Below are 23,458 nucleotides of genomic sequence, written 5' to 3' on the forward strand. Positions count from 1 at the left end.
TCCATCATCATCAGATAATGATAGTTGGAGGTTGGGATTGTCTGATATTTATATTATCATCCCTATCATTATCACCATTAATGAGCACTCTAAGTTCATTGGTAGCCATTTTAAATTTGGTTCTGATCAATGTTATGGGAATTTTCTTGCTTTTTATTTCTTAGACATTGTCAAAGTTATGGCATTCAGCATTTATTTTTTGTCATCCAGAAAATCTTTCAGGGTCTTGAGGACAAATCAGATGTGATTGCAGTTCAGGTCAAAATAAGATAAGCAACCATAAACAATGAAATGCAGTCTGAGCTAAACTTCTCAATATGTGGGAGCCCAACCTGGAAATCAGAAATGCAATGGAAGGATGAAGGATCAGAGTGATTCTTATTGTTCTGATTGTTGTGAGACGGAATATTTGGTGTTTTGGACATCATTTGTGGAGGCACGATTGTAAAACCAGCCTTGACTGTGCCTACCATAAGATAAAAAACACAGACTCAACAGGATGATTGTCCTGTCTTATTTGTGTGTCTATTGTCTATTTGCTAGTGGAGGAAAGTATCATAAGGCAAATAAATGTACTGCATACTCATCATTCATTAATGGATATAAAAACGGAGTTTTGGAAAGATATTCTTTTTCAGCTGTGATACTCAATTACTAAGCAATGATTGACACGTATAAGCTTTTTCCTTGAGAATATTTGCTACCTTTTCTCTTCCTTGACCCTAATGATAAATAACTATGTTCTTCAATGAGTACATATAAAATTGTCAAAAAGAGCAAATTAATATGGTATGACATGTGACTGTATGGCAAGGAATACTGTATTTTCAGGTTTTTCTAGAAGACATGCATGGTTCCATTTCACAGGGCTGCTGACTGAGCAGGGTACAAGATCTTCTGTTGGAAGGAATAGAACTCTTCAGCTCTCTAATAGATTATTCCTTAAAGAAAATATGTCAGGATGTGATTACAGTTACTTGTGCAGTTCAGCATTTCCAGAGTTCGAAGGTTTTTGGTGAGACATTTTCCTCCACAGACAGGATAGAATAATCTGGAACAGCATATTTATTTTAGTCTACTATTTATTTAATCGGCAACATATTATCAATGTTTGCCAGCAATGAATCCAGAAGCCAAAAATGAATTCAAGATCTGCTAATATTTCATCTGCTTCTAAGTAGGATGTGTGAGATGTCGTCAGTGATGTCATGAAGAATATTCCCTCTGCAAGTTGAGGAAATCAAGCCCTCTTGTCCAAATACATCCTGTCCAAATACATCCTGAAGGAGAATTGTCTCTGCAGGAATTAGTAATTGAATTGGTACTTCTGCATATAATTAGAATAGGTTTCTATTAAATCTATTTTGTAACAGATAAAAATATTGGGGGAAAGAGACTGTTGTAAAGGGCAGGGAATAAATAAATATTGGATAAACTACAGTGTGAGTACAGGCAGCTTTCTAATAGGTATCTCTTGGTCTAACTGTAGATGCATCTTTGTGATGTTGGTCTGCTTATGTTGTATGAAAACAGGATTGAAGGATTGAACATCAACTAACTGAATCATCACAAATGCTTGTTTCTGCAGTTCCTGTCGTGCAGGAGAATGTGGTTCAATTAGCTACAGACAGAATGATGACAAAATGCTACACAAACAAGATGAATCCGTTTCTGTCATGTTTCTCATGAAGGCTAAACAAATTTCAAAATCAGACTTTTCCAATGCCATTCATATGGCAAGCAGTATCAGTTTGAGTGGGATGCTCTCAACTGGTCATATTCAGCAAGCATATTCTTTCTTAATTTCTGAATGTGATATGAGAGCAACGAACAGATGCAACAAGTCAGTGTCCTCACATTGTCACAGTTAAACTAAAAAACAATAACATTGACTTGTTTTGTGGGGACAAAACTTTTTCTGTAAAGATAGCAAAGAATGAAATTCTAAAATGGATCTGAACTAAGTTAGCAAATGTGATCCCAGAAAAGAAATAATTTAAATAGGAGATATGGTAGTTTATGTAGTAATGTTGAGCTGAATAATGTAAATAGATCAGGCTATGTTCTATGTATAAATTAAGTTTTGTTCTTTTATAAGTCTTTTTCTTGAAGACCCACCTTTCATTATTCTCACAAAGGGGAAATCTACCTTCAGTCTCTGTGGGCTTCAATATGCAACCCGTCTAGAACCAGAGTATTTGAAGAACAGCTTATATCTATATACATTTGCCTGTTTTCCAAGGTTGTCTTTACAGGCCCTGCTTTTATTGGGACATCATTTGATTATTTTTTTCTGCCATTGTCATCTAGTGCTGAATTCTGCTGCTGCTTTCTCTTTTGTTTTATATATGTATATAAATTTAATTTTATTGTTGCATTGCATTTTTAAAATTTGGTGTTAGCTATCTGAAAAGTGGTCAAAAAGTTAAGTAGACAGTTTTTCAGTTAACATATAATCAGAATTTCACAATAATAAAAGAATAACTGATCTGTGTTGAATAGTATTGAACTTGCACTCTTGTTTAAAAACATAACAAAATGAGGAGTGCCTAGATTAGGCCAAGACCAGACATACTCCAGCTTTACTTTCCAAGAACTCCAGCAAACAGCAGACATTAAGTGGTGTATCAGTGGAGAGGTCTATTTTTGAATGTTGCTACACCAATACTCTGAAATATACTTAGGCATATGTGCAATTCTCTCCAGTATCAGAGGATTGTGGGCTTATTATTAGGTCCTGTGGAACACAGGCAGAATAATTCTGATACAATCATCTTGCTAGTGGCCTTCCTAGAAGCACTTGGATGGTGAACCAGTGCCTGGACTTGATGGGCCTTTATCTGATCCAGCATAGCTTTTCATGTTCTTAAAGTTGGACTTTGAATAGAAAGAACATAATATCTTTCCTGCTAGAATATGAATAAAAAAATTATTTTCATAAAATTTTATTTTTTTTTAGAAAAACAGAACACCATGTACTTTATTGTTTTGGTATTGTCAAATAGTCAAATGGAATTGTTAATACACAACTAGTGTATATAAAATGAGCCAGCATCATTTAGTGGTTAAGAGGGGCAGACTCTTAATTTAGAGAACCAGGTTTCATTCCTCACTCTTCTACATGTAGCCTGCTCAGCTCAGAGGCAGACCATGGCAAACCACAGCTGAATGTCTGTTGCCTTGAAAATTCTTCATGGTCATCATAAGTCTACTGTGACTTGACAATGCACACACTTACAGAAGCACACACACTTAAAGGATTTTTTGCAACCGTTGTTTTGGCTAAAATTTCTATATGAATTGTTTTCAAACCACAGGATATGGTTTTGTCTATTAGGACAAAACTATGGAAAGGGAAGGCTCTAGAGTTGGACTGTGATGTGGATATGGTAAAGCTAAATAGAAAAGTTAATCTGACAACAATATTAGTACATTTAAAAAGTCTATAATGTTTACAAGAGCATCATTCTAATTCAGATCTTTAGACAACTTGAATAAGTATAACTTTTCAATAGCTGCTATCTTCTGTAGGTAAGTCTTCATTGTCGTTTTTTTCATTGTGCACAGGAATGCTTTCAGTTTATACTGCCAGCCCTACCTCATGCCATTGACCTTTTGCGAGATGCCATTGTAAAAGTAAAAGAGGTGCATGATGAACTTGAAGATCTACCTTCACCACCACCACCTCTTTCTCCTCCTCCAACCATCAGCCCACACAAGCAGACAGAAGACAAAGGTGTACAGTGTGAGGAAGAGGAGGAAGAGAAAAAAGATAGTGGAGTTGCTTCAACAGAGGATAGCTCCTCCTCACATATAACTGCTGCAGCCATTGCAGCTAAGGTGAGTTGGGGTCATATGAGCAGAGGCACATTGGTTTCTATCTCAGGTACTTTCCCTGACCCTTTCAGATGTACATTTGATTTTTTTTTGTCAATTTGTAGTTCTATGGCAATAAGGGAAGCCTATCTTGATGTTTAATAAAATAATTTTAATTTTTCTATACATACAGTTTTCCCTATCATTTTTTGTTTACAGCAGTTTAAACCGCTATAGGAATTAATGCTAAAATAACCATCCTATTGAGTGATAACTCTAAACATGATTCCCCCCTGCCCCCCACCCCCCACACCACTTCTGTAGAAGCTTTTTCAGGGCCCTCATTCCTCTCATGCTGATCATTTGTGCTGTGGGAAAGTTGAGGGGGGTGGCCTGAGGGAGGGAAGCGCTACTTGTGCAGCTGTAGAAGATGTGCATTTGGAACAAACTTTCTCATGAAGTCCAAGTTGAGTGAAAAATATTAGTGGGGGTTGCATTAGAATCCATATTGCTGTGCCTGAATGAAGAATGAAGGACTGAATTAAACACACTTGTGTCCAGTTGGAATACCAGAGGAATCAAACATTGGCAATATGAACCCCATCAAACCACAGCTAAATTCTGGACCACTTAGCCAAGGAGTCAAAGAATACAAGCTATAGGATATAATTTCTCAATAGCCCAAACCCCTCAGCACTTGCTGTTTTATGGACTGACAACAAAAACCAACATTCCAAATCATCTCTATACAGTACTTTCATCATGTCTGCATTTCTCTCAAAAGCATTGTCAGATGTTTGCAAATATAATGCAGTTAGTCTTTTATTATCAATGGAAAATTGGGTTTTTAATAATAGCTCGTAAAGTTCTATATTGACTGTATGCTTTCCTGGAAAGGTACAGGATGCAAGCAGTAAGCATTAAAAGGAGATAATACCTGAGATCTAAACTGATTGTACTCATTTAAACTCCTATACACCTTGCATTTGTGTATTTCACTTGTGTTCACCCTTATTCCCTCTGTGCATTTTGCTTGTTTAGTTTCATGTTTTCGTGTCACTGTATTCATAGTTATTATGTATTGTACATTAGAAGCATCCATCCTACACCAGTTATGCTGCTATCATGGCAAAAGGTGAACATCCCATCCCTGGTCTCATCTGTTATTCCCATCATGCAGCAGACAGTGCAGGAGAACCGGTAAGACACATCTACCAGAGGGTTTCACATTAACTGATATCTGTAGATATTTTGCCTGTCTCCCCTCTGTGCTTAAGGAAGACTTGTTCATTTTATTCCCTCCACCATACAGTATTGGTCTATAAACAAAGAAGTCTTAATTTGGTATTCCATGCAATTGCATTCTTTCTTTATTTTACAATCTGATGATCCCAATATCTTGGACAACACAAATCACTCAAATACTCTATTTCTCTATTACACTCAAATCACTCTATTTCCACCATTGCACTGCAGTTAAATTTTTTTGCTACAGCCAATATAATACCAAAATCAGTATCAGCTAGCAAAAAAGATATGTGGTGTTCTAATATTATTTTAGATGTGAAATATCCATTTTAAGATCTGTATTTCTCTGTTGAAACTTTTCACTTTGATTTAGAAGAGGATCGATCAATTAGTTCAGTGCTGAAAACTCTCATAGAAATTTTACCATTACATATTCAAACTTATTCCTGCTATTGTGAGGCTAGAGGTTTACTTTGTAGTTCTAAGGAGACTTGGTGTCTGTACCTGGACTGCAGGCTTGCATTACAGGCAGATATTTCTGGTAGATGCTGCTACTGATTATCCATTGCTATCATTTTTCTAGTTTTTGTCATTTACTGATTATATGCAGTTCCTTTCCTTTTCTTTGTTTCACTCATAGAATGAAAATCTAAAGGCCATTTTTGTGTTAGTACCTCTTCTTAAATGTGCAGTGCTCTACGGTTTTTACAAAATGTGGACATTGCTGCTAAAGTCAGACATAAGCTTTCCTTGTCACACTTAATAACAGCTCTCTTGATCTACAACTCTCTACAGAGCTCTCTCTCTCTCTCAGTGGAAGATCTGTAATTGAATATAATCATCCTTCTGGCCTTGTCACCTAACTTCATTCTGTCAGCAAATGTAGCCATCCGTTCTGATAGCCAGTAACACTGGGAAATTACAGAAGTGATCTCAAATCCACCACACATTCCTTAAGCCCCATAAAATGGTTATTCAACTAGCAAAGCATGTAGTCCTCAAATTGCCAATGCATATATGCTAGAAGCTGAACAGACTAGATTAGAAAGCCACTAGGGTTAGACTGAGTTGGAATATTCTTCAATGTTTCCCCACCCCTCCTTATCCTAATCAATTGAATAGAAGAGTGACTCAGTTTCTGTATTGAATGATCACTACTCGGAAGAACCAGATATATGAAAACTTGCTAGCCCACCTAGTCTGGAATTGCTGGTCTGAAGTAGCAACCCACAACAGTAGAAGTAAGATACCTTTAACCCATGTCTTCATAAATGTTTAAAGCAGGGGTCCCCAAACTACGGCCCGGGGGCCAAATGTGGCCCCCTGAAGGCATTTATCCAGCCCACCAAGCATGGCGGCGATGGCTCCATTCATGTGCAGTGGGGGCTCGAGGGAGAGGAGGAACCGGCCCCAACAGCCAAGCTGATTGCGGAAGCTAGCATGATGGCACCCCCAAATCTCCACGAATTTTGTGACCCAGAGTTGGAAACCTTACATGTGGCAACGCCTGCTCCGCCCTTCCCTCTCAGCTACTCCATGTGTTGCTCTCAGGCTTTGTGTTTGGTTCACCATCTTGATTGGTAATCAGCTTTCAGGCTAATAATCATTTCGCTGGCTGCTAGGGAGGAAAGAACCTATGAAGCATCTGATCCCAATAGATGGAATGCTTCATTGGGAAAGTTCTGCTTTTTTTTTACAGGGGAAGGTATTCCACAGCCTCCCCAACAATATTTGGAGCCCACCCTGTACTTGACATACTTTGGTCACTGTTCTAAAAATAGACCATAACAGAAAGGCTGAAAGGTGAAATCAAACATTTTACAATCATTTGTGCACAGGAATTTGTTCATAGTTTTTTTTTAGTCCGGCCCTCCAACAGTCTGAGGGACAGTGAACTGGCCCCCTGTTTAAAAAGTTTGGGGACCCCTGGTTTAAAGTGTTGTGCAGATGTGTTGTGGGTCAGTTTAATCTTTTGACTACTCAAGTATCTAGTAATCAATTGATTTAATAACACAGAATGTTCTTAGACAACTGCCGCTTGCAATGTATGATCGTTATGTCACAGAAATAAGGAAAATATGTGGCTTTGATTCTGAAATCCACATACCACGGCCATCTATATATATAGAAAGCTAACCGTGCATTTGTTCCTCACACCCTAACACGGAAATGCCTGGACCGAATGCTACCAAATTTTCCCACGACGTCCCTCCCTGTTGCGGGCAGGTAATTGGACCGTCAAATCGCCGAAAGTCCATACCTGAACCCAGTAAACTGCACGTTTCTGCAAAACCCGTGGCGGACCAATTGGGGCCGCCTTGCTGGGGGGGGCATGGCTTGGCCGCCTTCATTCCGGCGTGCCTGTGCACACTGGCCTAAACTGAAGGCTGTCGGACTCACCTGCACAGGAAGAGGAAGGAGGAGCGTTCCCAGGCACCGGGTAAGAAACAGCCGTAATGCCTCTCCCCCCTCCTCTCCTCCCTGCCCCTCCGAGCTCACCACACAAAGCCACAGCAAAGCGTGGCCAGGCCCGCTAGTTAGAACATAATTTGGTTGATGTCACCTTCTTGCTGCAGCTGCATTCAGATGATCCTGAGGACAGGAGGGCCCATAAAGGTGAAGAGCAGTTGTGGAAAGAGGAGCAAATTGGTGGAAATTGCCCCTCGTGTCAATGCAAAAATGTCCTTCTCATCCAAGGGGGAAAAGGTCCAGCCCAGGTTGGGTTGTCTGTGACAGTACAACCCATACTGATGTAACTATGAGTTTGAGGTTGTGGACCAGTTTATTTAAATTGCTGCTGTATAATTTCTCAGTAGTTGTTCACATGAGCAAAGGCTATGCCATCTTATAAACATTGTCAATAGACTATGTCATTTTAGAGCTGAACTCAACCATTTAAAAATTCCCTAGTTGGGCCTGTAGGGTGGTGGAACCAAATGACCTTGTCTCCCTTCACACACCTTTTGAAGAGACAAGGCATGTTGGGGAGGGGGACACACATAAGATTGGCTGTTCCCACCATTCTGCAGGTTCAATCCTGCAGCATTTTTAGACACCCAAGCTCAGGTCTAAAATTGGGCTGGCATTCATGGCTCAGGCCTGTGAATGCCGTAACATCTAGTGTGGCCCTTGGAAGCAACTGAATGGACCAGGGTCAGCTCTCTCTCTCTCTCTCTCTCTCTCTCTCTCTCTCTCTCTCTCTCTCTCTCTATCTATCTATCTATCTATCTATCTATCTATCTATCTATCTTCTGTCAATAGGAGTGGAAGGAAAGGAAAAGATGGAGCTAAAAATGTAAATATAATTGAAGTGGCCATGGTTTCCCCACTGTCAGATTTCATGTGATAGCATTTCTCTGCCTCCAAGTTGTTTTACATACCCAGTCTCCCTTAATTTTCTGAGCAGTACCTGAACTCCCTCACAATCTGCAGTCCTCAAGCTTTTCCACTGATATTGCCATTTTTTTTATTTGCTGGGCACTGGCATTATCACCTATAAATTTATTGCTCCTGTAGTATAGACATTAGAGGCATAAGGAGGAAGATGGAGGGGAAATAGGAAAGAGAATTGAGCAACTTCTTCAGTATACCTGGCTGGGGCATATCTGTCAAAAATGGCACCCAGGGCAAGCACTCCAGTTCGCCACACCTCCAAACTCTATGTGGAGTTCAGGGGCTGGTAGCACCTGTTCGATTTTAGGCTCAGCTGGATCAAACTTTAAGTTTACAGGCTTCCAGCCTGCAGTTTAAAGCTCAACCTGCCCAAACCCAGCATTGAATTGATCACTCAGTTTGACAGGCTCTAGTCTGACCGGCTCCAATATAAAGCTGTACCCAGTTTAAGACTGCAATTTAAAACTTAACCCAGCAAGACTGAGCCCAGCATCAAACTGGGTCTGAACAACTGCTTTGTACTGCTGGCTCTGCCCCCAAGCTGCATCTGACCAGAGGTGGAGCTTGGGACAGAGTCAGCAGTATACAGCTGGGGCTGATCAGACTGAGTGCTCAGTTTAATGCTGGGCGTTGCCTGGTTAGGGCAAGCTTTAAACAGCAGACTTTTAAATCTGAATTTGGCCAGGTCAAGCCCAACATCTACAGGCATGTGGAGTTCAGGGCGAGGTGGCTGGGTTGAGTGTTTAATTGCCCCTGCACATGGAGTTCAGGGGCAGGTGCGCTGAATCTAGCCATCAACTGGGCTCACCTACCCTGAACTCCATGTGGAGTTTGGTGGTGGGGTGCAGTTGTTTGCAGAGGTTGCAGGTCAGCGCCCCTTGAGAAGTGGCACCGAAGGCACATGCCTTGCCTTTGCCCATCCTGGATAGGCCTCTACTTGGCAGAGTCACTCTACTAAAATAAGCACATAAAATGGAAATATGAGGAGAAATGGGCTATTGTCGGAGAAGATGCCAATTCCTTTCATGCTCTAATTGATCATTTTGAAGACTTCTATACTGAAAGACATCATTTGCTTTTGTTGAGTATATCTTCATCTCCATTCATTTGTATTAAATTGGTGTCTTATTTATTTTCATGCTCAAGGCTCAACTGTTTTCAATCTGCTGAACATTAATGGCAAACAGAGAAAGATCAAATAAAAATGATAAAGAAAATGATAAAGAGATTTTTTATATTCTTAAGGAAAATTAAAGATATTAGTATACTGAATTTACTTTTCAAATCCTAGGTATTTTTCAGTCCCTTTCTATAAAGAGCCCCTTTAGAATTTAGCCCACTGTGTCATAGTAATTAAAGAAGCTTCCCCTGAAATCAGGACAAAACTATCAAGTATTTTTTTAAAAAGAATTAATATATTAAATCTATTTGCTGACTGTGTTTCTTTAATGTTCCACAATGAACATTAAAGCAAGACCTGACAAGATAATTGGTTCTTCTGCAAACAAAGGTGCTTTGAGGGACTAAACTTTCCTGTGCATTGATTTCAGTCAACTCAATATTGTTTCTGAGTGAGTGTGTGTGTCTGTGCGCGCGAGCGTGCGTGCGTGTGTAAAATGCTGTCAACTCGCAGCTGACTTATAACGACCCTTGGTGGGGGTTTCAAGGGAAGTGATTAAGTAGAGGTGGTTTGCCATTGCCTTCCTTTGCAGTCTTCCTTAGAGTTCTCTCTTCCAAGTACCAACCCAACTTAATCTGTATCCCCAAATGCTTCATTACTTGATGTCAAAGATCTAGATGTTGACCTGTAGTTGACAGATGTTTGTCAGTTCTTCCATTATATGAATGTATTGTTCTAAGCATTTGGTAAATAATTTTATTATTCATTACTGCCTTATGATGATTAAATTTTAGATACTGAAATATCAATGACAATTTATATCTTCAGCAAATTATATAATTTCTTGCAGAATTAACCCACTATATATCACATAAAGAGAAGATTGTGTTCTATAACTATTGTTGCAGTGGAACAATCAAGTTCATTTTTTCTTTATGTTATATCTCCAGGCATAGTCTGAGTCAGGTATAGCATGTAGAACAACTTTAATTTAATTGGATTTAAACATGTGGCATTGTTTATAATTGTTTGACCTGGAGCTTTGGGTTGGGTTGCCATCAGCACACTGATGACACCCAACTGTATTTGTTGATGGATGGCCAGCCAGATAGTGCCCTGGTTGCTTTTGCCAGTTGACTGGAGATTGTAGTGATTTGGGTAAAACAAAGTTGCCTCAGTTAAATCCATCAAACGGATGTGGGGGGTGCGGGTTAGGTAGAAATGTCCATCTTTTTATTTTTGATAGTGTACAGTTAACATCTATGCCTGACCATCAGGAATCTAGGAGTGATCCTGGATGCCCCCTTGTCCATGGAGACACAGGTCACAAAAGTAGTGTCCCTGACTTATTAGCACTAAACTCCTGGCACCTTACTTCTCCCAACTCGATCTTGCCACAGTGACTTCCAGTCTGGACTACCTCAACTTACTCTATTCTAGTAACCAGAAAGCTGTCTGGCTGTCCTCAACCAGGGCCTTTTGGGCTCTGGCCCCAACCTGGGCCCTTTCCGCACCGACCAATAAACCTGGGCTAACCATGGGATAAAAACCATGTTGGGGGGAACTTTGCACGGATCCTGCTCCTAACGCGAGTCTGCTCCACGTTTTTCCCCTCAACCCGGGTTTTTCAAGAATTGCGATTTGTGCGATTCTTTTGTTTTAGCACGCCTCACAGCCATGGCTGAGCAAACGGCCGGGCAGGAGGTGCATTATGCATCTGCGCTTTCCTCTGTTGGTTTGCCTGCAGGCTCCCCTCTGCGGAGCCATGCAGGCACTTTTGGAACATGAGGTGTCAGCAATGCTCTGGGGGTTCATGTGTGCCTGTCTGCGTAGCTGCACATTAGTGAGAGGTAAGTAAAAAAAAAAAGACGCACCTCTTTGTGAAGGCACGCACGCTGGCACACCATGCGAATGGCCTGGGGTGAGGACGAGTTCATGTATCCCGCCTGCAACCCACTTTAAATTTGCTGTGAGGAAAGGGCCCTGGTGGAACGCTCTGTCAAGCAAGACCTGGGCCCAGTGTGATTTAGCACAGTTTCACAGAACCTGTAAGAAGGAGCTGTTCCACCAGGCCTATGGTTGAGGCAACAACTATATCTAGCTAGTAGGCATCTCTCCCTCCACTTCCATTTTTCCCTGTTCCTTTTCATTCCTTCTTTAATTTCTGGGTGTGGATTCTGGGAGTGCAGTTTAACTGTGTTGAAGGTAGGCACTAGTTCTTGGATGGGTTTGTTTTGTTGATTTTTTAATTCTCTACGTTGGAAGGTGTCCTGAGCCCATAAAGTGGAGGGTGGCCTATAGATTAATTAATTAAATAAATAATATTTTTTTCCTTTTCTGATTGGATTTGTCACCTAGAAGATATGGTCATGTAGCTGACCAAAGAAACATTTTCCCTAATTAAATCTCAGATTAGTTTCTAATTAAAATCTTACTGGATGGATTGGGAGTGGTTTGTTGGCATTATTACCAGAAGAATGGTAATGTAAAGAATGGGAATGGAAAACCAGTGTTCAAAGTTATTTTGGATATAAATGTCTAGATATTAAGAGATTTTGTTACCATTGTTTTGTCCATTTTGTCACCAGTGTTTTAGACAGATCTACTGAATCTATTTTCATGTTTAGATTCCAGATTCCATCATATCTCGTGGTGTTCAAGTGCTTCCACGAGACACAGCCTCACTCAGCACCACCCCTTCTGAATCTCCTCGTGCCCAGGCCACATCTCGCCTCTCCACTGCTTCCTGCCCAACACCAAAAGTAAGTAAATTGCCTGGTCAATAATCATGGAGCAGGAGTTATAATTTGCCTGATAAATGCTTTCTGCTGCTAAAATATAGAGTGCATGCAAGATTATTGTGTTAAAAGTGATGGGTAAAAGACAGCTTGTGTAGATACTGCTACCCAAGCAATAGTATGATACAAGGAACAATATATCAAAGGTCTTGTATTAATTTCTATAAAACAACTGCCGAAAATCCTACCTATCTATCCTAAAACTATTTATTCCTGAAGGTGTTTGCCTGTTCTCTATAGCGATACTAAACCTGTGTTTGAGAATGTGGTAGTGCTTAGTAGCGCTTTATTTGCCTAGAGAAGTGCAGGTAACCCTGCTCTTAAATAATAGAGGTAGACTAATAGTAAGTTTTAAGTAAAAGTGTCTGCAGCTCTTTTAGGGTGTGGCACTTCCCTCCCACTGTATGATATTAATGTATTCAAAACACTTTCAAGCCAAACAATTTTGCTCTAACTTGGATACTTGCTGCCTCTTATCTGGAAACTTTAAATTATATAGAAAGAAAGTTTTAATGCCAACCTTTGAGATTATTAGTCAGTATCTTAGATATTATTTCATATTGATTTTACTTATGCAGGTGATCCAATATTTGTAGTATAAAACTCAATATAAAGTATATTTGTAGCAGATTTGGGCAAGTAACAAGGCTAGGAAAAACTATTCCTTTTTGCACATGAATTCTTTTTTTGGGTTAAGTTAACTTTTTTTTTCCTGGCATTATTGTTGCAATGGTTAACAGAGCAAATGGCCAACATCTCATCTAATTGCAGTTCTTAAAATTATTACACATGCTTTAATTAATTTCCTGCTTACTTCATTTATTTTCTCATATTAATCTGCACTCCACTTGCTTAAGTTATTGATATTTTAGCATGAGTTATGAACTACATATAGTGACTAGAACAGACCTGAGGTGCTGCTGAGTTGCATAAAGTGAGGTTCATAAGAAAGCTCTTTGAATCATAGGCAGTGCAATCATAAGGGTTGCCTGCGCCCTCGCCACCAGGCACTGGTGTCCTCATAGAGCCACTGGTCCCTACCCTAAAGGGTTCTGGCAGAGACAAGGAGGCTGAGTAATAGCCTCAGTAATATCCACCTCAACATGTTTACTGCCCAGGTGACAAAACCCCTCTCCCCATCTTAGAGCAGGCACACATTCACCCACACCACCCATTGACCCGATCCCCCTTCTCACAGCTGCCAGCAAGATGAGAGGAGACCAAGGTGTGAGGTTAGATGATTGAACAACCAGTTGAACATATCTCTATTACTGTTCATAATTTACTGTACAGCAGTGAATATTTTCTAAGTCTCTATTTTGTTAGTGTCCTTTCTTCACTAATAGCTAATGAAAGGTGTTTCAGTGAAGAATTCAAAAATCATAGCAACAATTAGACCTAGATTTTTAAAACGCTTTGTGGATACTTCCAGCAAGCTTGGGATGAGTTTTTAATCCTTTGAGAAGCTTTAAAAGTTTACACACTGCTGTTAAACAAATAGCCTGCCAACTGGTGTAGCAAGGCTAATGTATTCCAAGATGTATCCAGTTGTTCAAGCAATCCAATCTGCTGGCTGTTCATTTGGAACTGCAAATCCATCCAGACCCACGATGAGAATTTGAATATCACGAGATGTGCTGAAGTTGTTTGAATGTTTGGTTCAAGGTTAAAGTAATGTAATGCACAGAAAACAATCTTTATGCACCATCCCTAACTAGGGATAAGATAATTGTGGGTAGTTTGCAGTAATGGCAGTGTCTTTCTTTTATATTCTAGCTCTCAATGTTTATTGTTTGTATTTATTAATGCTGTAGGGTGGCTTTTAGTTTTTGTTTGAGAAACTTTGTGCTCTTTTAAGAGAAAATCAAGCTAGAAATATTTTAAATAAACAAACACACATGGAGACCTGTAGTGTGAACTATGCTATGAATAGATGCAGTAAGCAGTACCAAAGAGTTTTACTCATTATGGCAGTCACTTTATCTAACAATCATCATCAAGGAAATTATTGATTATTACTGCTAACTATATTCACATACAGTTCAGTTCTCACTGGCATATCTATTTTCAGTTCTATACCAGGAGGTTTAGGAAGAATTTTATGTAGAAAAGAAAGAAAAGAAGCTGGGTTTTGTGTACAACCAGAGATCACTTTGTCTAGACCAGGCTGAATTGGTTGAAATTACATTCCAATGCCATCTTTGCATTACATTTATTGATCTTTTATTAATAAATGTAATATGATATTTTATAAATAATAATCATATTTTATTAATAACTAGAATAATATGAAATACAGGTTAAGAAACCTCTGCCTATATCTTCTGTTACACCAGTTTTAAGTCAAAGTAACTAGATTTCAGTGATGCAGAGTAAAAGTCATTATAGCTATTCAATTTTTTTACTATTAAATATTTGCACTATGTTAGGCAGCCCATTCATGGGGGTGGGGTAAGAACATAAGAACATAAGAACAAGCCAGCTGGATCAGACCAAAGTCCATCTAGTCCAGCTCTCTGCTACTTGCAGTGGCCCACCAGGTGCCTTTGGGAGCTCACATGTAGGATGTGAACGCAATGGCCTTCTACGGCTGTTGCTCCCGATCACCTGGTCTGTTAAGGCATTTGCAATCTCAGATCAAAGAGGATCAAGATTGGTAGCCATAAATCGACTTCTCCTCCATAAATCTGTCCAAGCCCCTTTTAAAGCTATCCAGGTTAGTGGCCATCACCACCTCGTGTGGCAGCATATTCCAAACACCAATCACACGTTGCGTGAAGAAGTGTTTCCTTTTATTAGTCCTAATTCTTCCCCCCAGCATTTTCAATGAATGCCCCCTGGTTCTAGTATTGTGAGAAAGAGAGAATGTGGGGGGGGGGGGGGGTGGGGGGGGGGGGGGGTGGGGGGGGGGGGGGGTGGGGGGGGGGGGGGGTGGGGGGGGGGGGGGGTGGGGGGGGGGGGGGGTGGGGGGGGGGGGGGGTGGGGGGGGGGGGGGGTGGGGGGGGGGGGGGGTGGGGGGGGGGGGGGGTGGGGGGGGGGGGGGGTGGGGGGGGGGGGGGGTGGGGGGGGGGGGGGGTGGGGGGGGGGGGGGGTGGGGGGGGGGGGGGGTGGGGGGGGGGGGGGGTGGGGGGGGGGGGGGGTGGGGGGGGGGGGGGGTGGGGGGGGGGGGGGGTGGGGGGGGGGGGGGGTGGGGGGGGGGGGGGGTGGGGGGGGGGGGGGGGGGGGGGGGGGGGGGGGGGGGGGGGGGGGGGGTTGGGGGGGGGGGGGATTTTTATTTGTAATACCATATTTACACAAAAGACAGACATTTTAAAACCTTTTTGACTTTCTAAAAAAGGAGGCATAATACCTTAATCATATATACACATCTGATGAGTATGAGAGGTAATTCATTGTGCACACAAGTAGAGTGGGAGAGTTTTGGAGGAAGTGTTCCAGACCATTTATCAGCAGAAAGGAATGGCAGTATCTGGGAAATGCTACATTTCAAACTGAGAGAAAGAGAGCTTGGTGGACTCCTTGCGCAGCTCCTTGCCTGGAAAAAAAGATAACTAACAGCAGGAACTGTGGGGATGGATTTGTTAATCTACTGACCCACCTTGCTGGCTCAGAATAGTACTCCCCACCATCTTTTTCTTCTCTCCCTGTGCTTCTTCTGAGAGTTGACTAGTAGTTAATCACATGCATTAAAAACCCACCAGGGGTCAAGTAATTAATCAGCGGTGGCTTGCCATTGTATTCCTCGGAGGTTTCCCTTCCATGTACGGACTGCTTAGCTTCCAAGATCTGACAAGATCAGACTACACTGTGCCATATTTTCTCAACTGGGTTTCCTGTTATATAGTAATTAATATAATTAACTAGCGGGGCCCGGCCACGCGTTGCTGTGGCAATTGTCCTTCTCATCACAGTCCAGAACCCATACAGATGTCCATGCAGGTCCAATGATCTGCAGCATAGCCTTTTGGGGTGGTCAAATGGAATCCCTCTTTCCCTTTTCAATTCAAATTGTTATATGGTGCTGTCTTGTTTTTGTAATATAAGGTAACCCTTTTATTCCACAACAGAACTGTCCAGAGTGCGAATCCCGCTGCCCATTAGGCTGGTTGACATGCAAAGTCCTGGCTTGGGTAAGGCAGAACTGGGGCAAGGAGGCTATCCCAGTCAGGCAGCAGAGGCAGGGTGGTGAGGCACTCAGATCGAGGCCAGCTCCCTGGGTTCTTAAAGGGCCATGTGCAAAAGAAGTGGAGCCAGTAGTGTTGGTTCGCCCTTACCCTGCGGATTTTCTTAGAAGAAAAAGGCAAACTCCAGCTCGCTTTTAGTAAAAGAGAGCTGTGGCGAATATGGGTGAGGAAGTGGGTAAGAGGTGGTTGGATGTGAGGGAGGGTAGAGTGGGGTGTGTGAGGATGAGCTGGATGTGGATGAGAGTATGTGTGTTGTGTGGTAGTAGTGGGTGAGGCACAGAGAGTGAAAGTTACCTGCATGTGGGGGGGAACCCCACCTGATGTCTCACACGGCAAAGTGTGCATGTGTTTCACTTCCACTCGTATTACCTAAAAGTATTACCTATTTACTGTTTTTAATGCTCATCTCTGGCCATCTGCACGAACATTCTAAGGGCACACCAACCCCTCAGGCCACAGACATGCTGCACAAACATTCTAAGGGTGACAGTTAAACACAGCCAGCTTCATGGCCTGGTGCACCAGGAAAAAGACGTTTTACCTGGCTCAGGTATGGACTTTCGGCGATTCGAAGGTCCGATTACCTGCCCGCAACAGGGAGGGATGTCATGTGAAAATTTGGGGGCGATCCGTCCACAGCTGTTTCGGCGTTAGGGCATGACTAACAAAGTCACTGTTAGCTTTTTATATATATAGATGTGAACAACTTTTTGTACCTTTTTGCACTGTAATTGTTCACAAATAACATTGGATCACACTGTTTCAAATTACGGAAAAAAATACTAGCATTTATACCCCTCTCCCCCCAGCAGTTGAACTATTAGATAAAGGGTCAAATTGCTGAATGCCATGAATGCACTTTGTATTTCAACTGACAACTTTAAAAGCTTCACAGAGTATGCACATATTTCACGGGAAATAATAGTGCTGGATGTGCATAGTTGGTTGTGAATGCCTCTGACATATATTGAGTAATGGTCAGTTGTTGCATTATGTTCTTATGTTCTTAACTTGATGGCACTTTACACACACCACAAAAGTCTCATTCATATTGCAAGCTTTTCAAAGGCAGGGTCATTTTAAATTCAGAGTAATCTGTATAACCTTATCTTTTTTGGGGGTGATCATTTTCCTTTTGAGTAAAAATGGTGGCTGGAAATAACATATCACTGAATATTAAAATGTTGCTTATGTGCAAAATTACAAACTAAAGAACAGCAAAAAAACCATTGATCATGTAGGGTCTAAAATATTCCACTGCAGATTTTCTAATTTATTGTTTAATAGTCTAGATCTTTGGGAGCTATTTGAAAATACAAGCAATTTGTCAAAGCAACAACTGACCATTATTCATTATATGTCAGAGGCATTCACACCAACTATGCATATCCAGCACTATTATTTCCCTTGAAATATATGCATACTCTGCTGGGTTTTTAAAGTTGTACGTTAAAACCAAAAGTGCATTTAATACATACATTTTTATAGAGAATGTGGCACTATATACATCAGTTTTCTCATGGTATTCAATTATAAACAGAAAATAGTTTTTCCTTCTATTAAAAAAAACTTCAATGAAGCTAAACATGATGCATTGAGAAATATTACTGTCTAAGGTGACTTGGGCAATGCAATCCGGGGTGGGGAATAGTTGTGCCATGACCAGAGATGGCACAGCCATGATGTAGTTGCTCCACAAAAGTGTTCGTGTGCCAACGTTAATAACTCTTATGGAGGCTCAAACGGCATTTAAGCTAGCTCCAGGATCACACCGCATCATCAGCAGTTTCTGCTTCTCTCCTCAGGATTACACAGACAGTTTTGTAGTTCTCAATTACAGGGCTAACAACTTCTACTGGGTGCATTTTAAAAAATCTCTACATTAAACAAGTTACAGAACAAGAAATATAATGTTGTTTCCAATTATAAAATAAATTACACTTTCTGAATTAAGGTTGTGAAAAATCCTTTCCTGTACATCAGAATTCTTCAGGAATTGATTTATTTCAAAATATTCAAACAATGTTTTCCTTACTCAAATTTATTTACACAAAATAGTGAAAGGTTCAAAAACAATAATTACATGTAAAAACACCAAAAAAGTTCCTCAGAGCCAAATCTGTAACAGCTGCTCATTGCCTTAGCAGCGTAGAGTCTTTCCAAATAAAAGGGCTGTATGACAGCTCTAAATAGTCACAAGAGAAGCATCATTTCTGATCTCACAAGAGAAGAGGTTACAGATCATTGGGGCAATTGTAATACAGACCTGCCATTTTACAATTAATGTTTTGTTCAAAACCAAATGTGTAGTATCAAGATTCTTGAAATAGCATGCAAACCCTGTCTATGTAGAGAATTTTAACTTTTAAATTAATGGCTATCTACAGCTATTTGCTCTTGCTCCATTTTGCATAACTTTCTTCTCCACAATCCCAACCAATCAATGATTATATATACACTTTTCCACCTAAAGATCTAAGTAGAACTTCATTCACCACATGCTGGACCATCTTTTGTTTTAGAATGCTCTGCCTGGGTCCTAGCACCTAGGGTAGCCAATGGAACCCAACTGGAGTATTCTAAAACAAAGATGGTTCAGCATGTAGTGGATGAAGTTACAATTTGTAGACCTTTTGGTGGAAAAGAGTTGAAAGTGAGCAATATAACATCATCAGATATGAACAACTTCGGGTCATCGTTAAACTCAATTAAAGCAGCACCTTACTTGCTGCTAGAGAGACAATCCCTTTATTGTGAAGGCAGCTAACAAACACTCCGCTTCTTTTGATACTGCAACAGATGTTTCACTGCCTCTTCTATAAATCACAGAATGGCAAAACAGAAAATTTTGCTGAGTTGCTTCCCATTTTCGAAGGCTGGTGTGAAGCCACCTCCATTGTATAGAAAGAAGAATGTCAGACCATTACCTTCACAATTCAGGGATGACCGCTCCTTCCCCCTATCTCAACAATGTATTGGGATATTCATCCAAAAATGAATTTAAGCAAGTATCCTATTAAGAGACAATGGTATGCAAGCATGGATGTTCCATAAGGAGTATCACTGTCTAATTTGCTTTTCATTTCAGTTTCATTGCTGCAATGCAGTACAACAAAACAGGAAATTTGATGTAGTTGCTAAGGCAATCGGGACATATTGTTGAGGTGAATCCTTTTGGCCCTTTAGAAATGCCACTGAAACATCACCAAAAATGGAAGGGGAGGAAAAATGGAAGAACTGCCCTAAAGAGGATGGTGATGTTCTACATCTCTGTTGAAGGTAACAGGGGAAAAAAATAAAACAAAAAAAATTATGTCCTATTTTAAGTACTTTCCAGAAGAGTTGTAATGTGAAAGATTTGAACATGTTCTTTAGAGTACAGCACAATCTTCATTTGAGATCTTTAGGGATATTTATTTGGATTAATTTAATTAGTCACAGAGGGACCATTAAGAATAGGGCCGTGGGGCCAAAAATTTATAGACTTGGCTCAGCATGGTCCGTAAATGTGTTTATTACTTCATTAAAATATTTAAATCTTATCTTTTCTCTGTAGCTCAAGGCAGCTTACAAAACACAAATAAAAGCATCAGATAACAACAAAATGTCACTCCCCCCACAGAACCTAATAAAATGTTTCTCTTTTCCAAGCTAAACAAATCCATCTCATTAAGATCCTCAAAGGTTTTCAGGTTATATTTTATTTGTATTTTTGAGACATCTCCTTCAAGTTTACCTACATCTGGCCTGACTATGCAAATTATGTAGGATGAAACAAAGGAGGTAAAACTGCAGCCAGACTGGTGACCATAACAAGTCTCAGAAGGAGTCAGGAGGGTCAGTAGGAGCAAGCTACACATCTTTGCTAGGAGGAATGGGAAATAATGGACTCTAGCGGATGTGGCCACTCTTTTCCTTCAACTTTATCCTCAACTAGAACTTGCCAACTGCAACTATTGGGGTTACAAACATCAAAGGGGAGCCTGGAGTTCTCTTGGAATGCCAACTGATCTCCAGACTACAGAGATCAATGCCTTTCAAGGAAATGGCACCTTTGGACAGTAGACTGCATCACATAGAGTCTAGGAGAAACAGAAGTGCAACAGACTGTTGGGAATCTACACAAAAAAGAATCAGCCTTCTAACATCTCTACTAATGTCTCATGCAGAGGCTTATTATGATAAGAATGTGAGGAAAAATACTGATTTTATAACATATGGAGATATGACAGATACTTAAGGAGAAATTTTCAGACCAATCCAAAGAGGGAGGGAAGTAGAGTGGTGGCTTGGGGACAGCACTGCACCGCTACCTCCAAAGGGGGAATCAGCTACATGGGCATCAGAGGAGAGGGAGAAAACACTGAACTCTCCCCAGGTAGTCTATTCTCTTGAACAACTTACACCATGTTTTTGCATGTGTAAGTCTGCACTGCTGGGAGGGGCCATTCCAGGACTAAAAGTGTCTCCAGGAACACCTGCAGAATGCCTCCCAGAACGCTGACTCAGGGATCTGCAGTGATAGCCAGCCACCACAGAGCTCAGGTTTTGAGTTTGGGTGCTGTGGCGGCTGGCCACTAGGATAAGTGGGCAGCCCTCTCAAATACTCATATGAGATCAGAGGGCCTCTCCCCTCACAGTGGTGTTACATCCAAGCTCAGAAGATATCATCTCCTTCCTTCCAGGGGAATACTTCCTTATGAAATGACAGACAATAAGTAGCCACAGGGTTGGCCAGGCAAAGCCTGCCAGATGACATCTGACCTACCTGATCGAGCCCAGGGGTGGGGAGCCCGGGGAACTTTACCAGGTCCCTTGCCCACAGGGCTGCCCATATACGCTTTCAAGCAATGTGACCTTTCTGGTCCTGGGGGAACCTCATTGCCTTATTCTACCTCCGGTCTGCTGGGCCACGAGACCTTTTGTGGGCCAAGCTCCCTGTTGGGCAGGCTCTAGTTGATTGTGATGTTGTGCAGCATGGCACAAATGGAAAACAGTTTGGCCTCTGGCTGAATGGCCTTGCATCCCCCCATGTGGTGGAGGCAGCAGAAATGCACTTCAGCTGCCTGAAGGAGTGCACAATGATTATTCGGGTGGTACAGTGTGCCTCAGTGTACAGTGCTCTGTTCTCCAGCTCCTTGCAGCTATATCTGGTCAGCAGGTAGGGCAGTGGAGCAGTGGAGATAACCTGGTCATCTGTGGAGGGATAAAGAGGTAAGGAGGAAAGAGGTAAGGGCTCCCCAGGCATGCAGGTACTCCTGCTTCTTGATGTTACTCACCTAGTAGCCACCCTGCCCCTGAAGCCACCATTGCAGCAGGAACTTTAGCCCACTGGAGGCAAATATTTGGATGAAGGAGATGCTGCCAAGGAACTTGGCAATGAAATCGAGGAAGAAGTCACAGTGGTTACAGGTGGCCTGGATGTTGATGCTGTCATAGTGATGATGGTTCTGGTAGACTTGGGGCTTGCCGCATGGGGTGGTGAGGGCAACATGATTTCAGTCCATCACCCCAATCAGGTTCAGAAAGCTCCAAATGAACTTGAAGTCTGCTCACACCTGTGACAGAATGGCTTTTTCTTTCACGAAGGACACATGTGCATGTAGGTTGGCCAACATGGCATCCAGGGACCAGTGGTAGAACTGATGGGCAAATGGCAGCGAGACCTCCAGGATGTTGCTAATGATGCCTAGAATGTGCCTGTCATTAGGTAGCACAGGTAAAGGAGGACCCTCTGCAGGATGACATCACCCTATTCAATCACAAATGGTCCAGACAGTTGCTGTCTGACTGACACAGGGTGCTGATCCAGCCCCAGTACCATGCCCACTGCCTCTGTGTGACGATCCAAACATACAGAACTGGTAGAAGGTAGATGTGCTGAATGGAGGTTACCAATGGGGAGCAGCCAGAGTGGACACTACTCCAGCTGTTTGGCGGAGCACCCTGGGGGTTGGGGAAAGAGTTAGCATGAGTCAGACAGAGGACACTGTCTCCCACCTACTCAGCACCCATCTGCTGCCGTAGGCCACTTCAAATCTGCCACCATGGTGGCCTTGGCCCAGGCATGGGAGCGGTGTGGGTGGGGAACTTCACATGGGATGGCAGGATTCCCCTGCATTCCATCCATGGACAGCACCCTGGCAGAGCCTCAGGGGCTGCCCAGGAAGGGCTGTGCCAGATACATGGATTGAGGCCAAGAAGGACCACCTTTTCAGACTTGTCAACAATGCCACCTGCCACTGCCCTGTGTTCTGGTGAACTGAGCGACCTCATGGGCTCCTCCTCTCAAGAGAGCCTTGATAGCTCCCATACCTCTGCAACCATTTCTGCCTTGCCACCATTGATTTCAGGTGACATTGGCACCCTTCAACACAGTCCATCACTTCTCCCGGAACAGGGTGCTTTCATTCAGTTCCAGACAGCTCCCATTCCCAACATTCTTGGCTGATGTCTTGATAGACAGGGTTGTCATTCAAGGGCTTCTTGTCACAGATTCCAGGGACCTCTGCCACCACAAATGTAGCTTCTGCCACTGGCAGGTGTAGGGGGAAGAAGTACAGCCCAGGGGAGGGGGGGCTGCACTAGATCAGGGCCCTGCAAGACCTAAACCCTAGCTTGATTGATGGAGCAAGGTCATGAGTGCTTCTGTCACCAGCACCTCAAGCCATCCTCCAGATCACACAGGATGTCATCAATGGCCAGCCACAGATTGAGAGGGTGCTTGACAAGCTCTCTTGCTCTCTACAGGCTCCTCCATGGGTGGCCTCACACCATCCTTTCTCCTGCTCCTTGAGATGGCCACCCTCAAGTCTAAATCCATGGCACTGGCTGCTGCAGTTGCTATTACCCATGCCTCCTCTCTCCCTGAGAACTCCTGTTGAGAATTCCTGGGCCCA

At 42.1% G+C, this 23,458-nt stretch overlaps 1 protein-coding gene across 12 annotated transcripts in view; it reads left to right on the plus strand.

Annotated features, from left to right (window-relative positions):
• Positions 1-23,458, plus strand: part of GPHN (gephyrin) — a 403,230-nt gene that overhangs the window by 239,469 nt on the left and 140,303 nt on the right. For 8 of the 12 annotated variants that reach the window (XM_048483966.1, XM_048483967.1, XM_048483968.1 and 5 more), the window contains 3 exons: positions 3,568-3,840; positions 4,909-5,016; positions 12,205-12,339. In XM_048483966.1, coding sequence (XP_048339923.1) covers positions 3,568-3,840; positions 4,909-5,016; positions 12,205-12,339 — 516 coding nt within the window. The remainder of the gene's footprint in view (positions 1-3,567; positions 3,841-4,908; positions 5,017-12,204; positions 12,340-23,458) is intronic. The other 4 variants (XM_048483970.1, XM_048483971.1, XM_048483972.1 and 1 more) reach the window with 1 other exon arrangement.

Source organism: Sphaerodactylus townsendi, linkage group LG02 (assembly GCF_021028975.2).
Source record: "Sphaerodactylus townsendi isolate TG3544 linkage group LG02, MPM_Stown_v2.3, whole genome shotgun sequence".
In the NCBI taxonomy this organism is placed as follows: domain Eukaryota; kingdom Metazoa; phylum Chordata; class Lepidosauria; order Squamata; family Sphaerodactylidae; genus Sphaerodactylus; species Sphaerodactylus townsendi.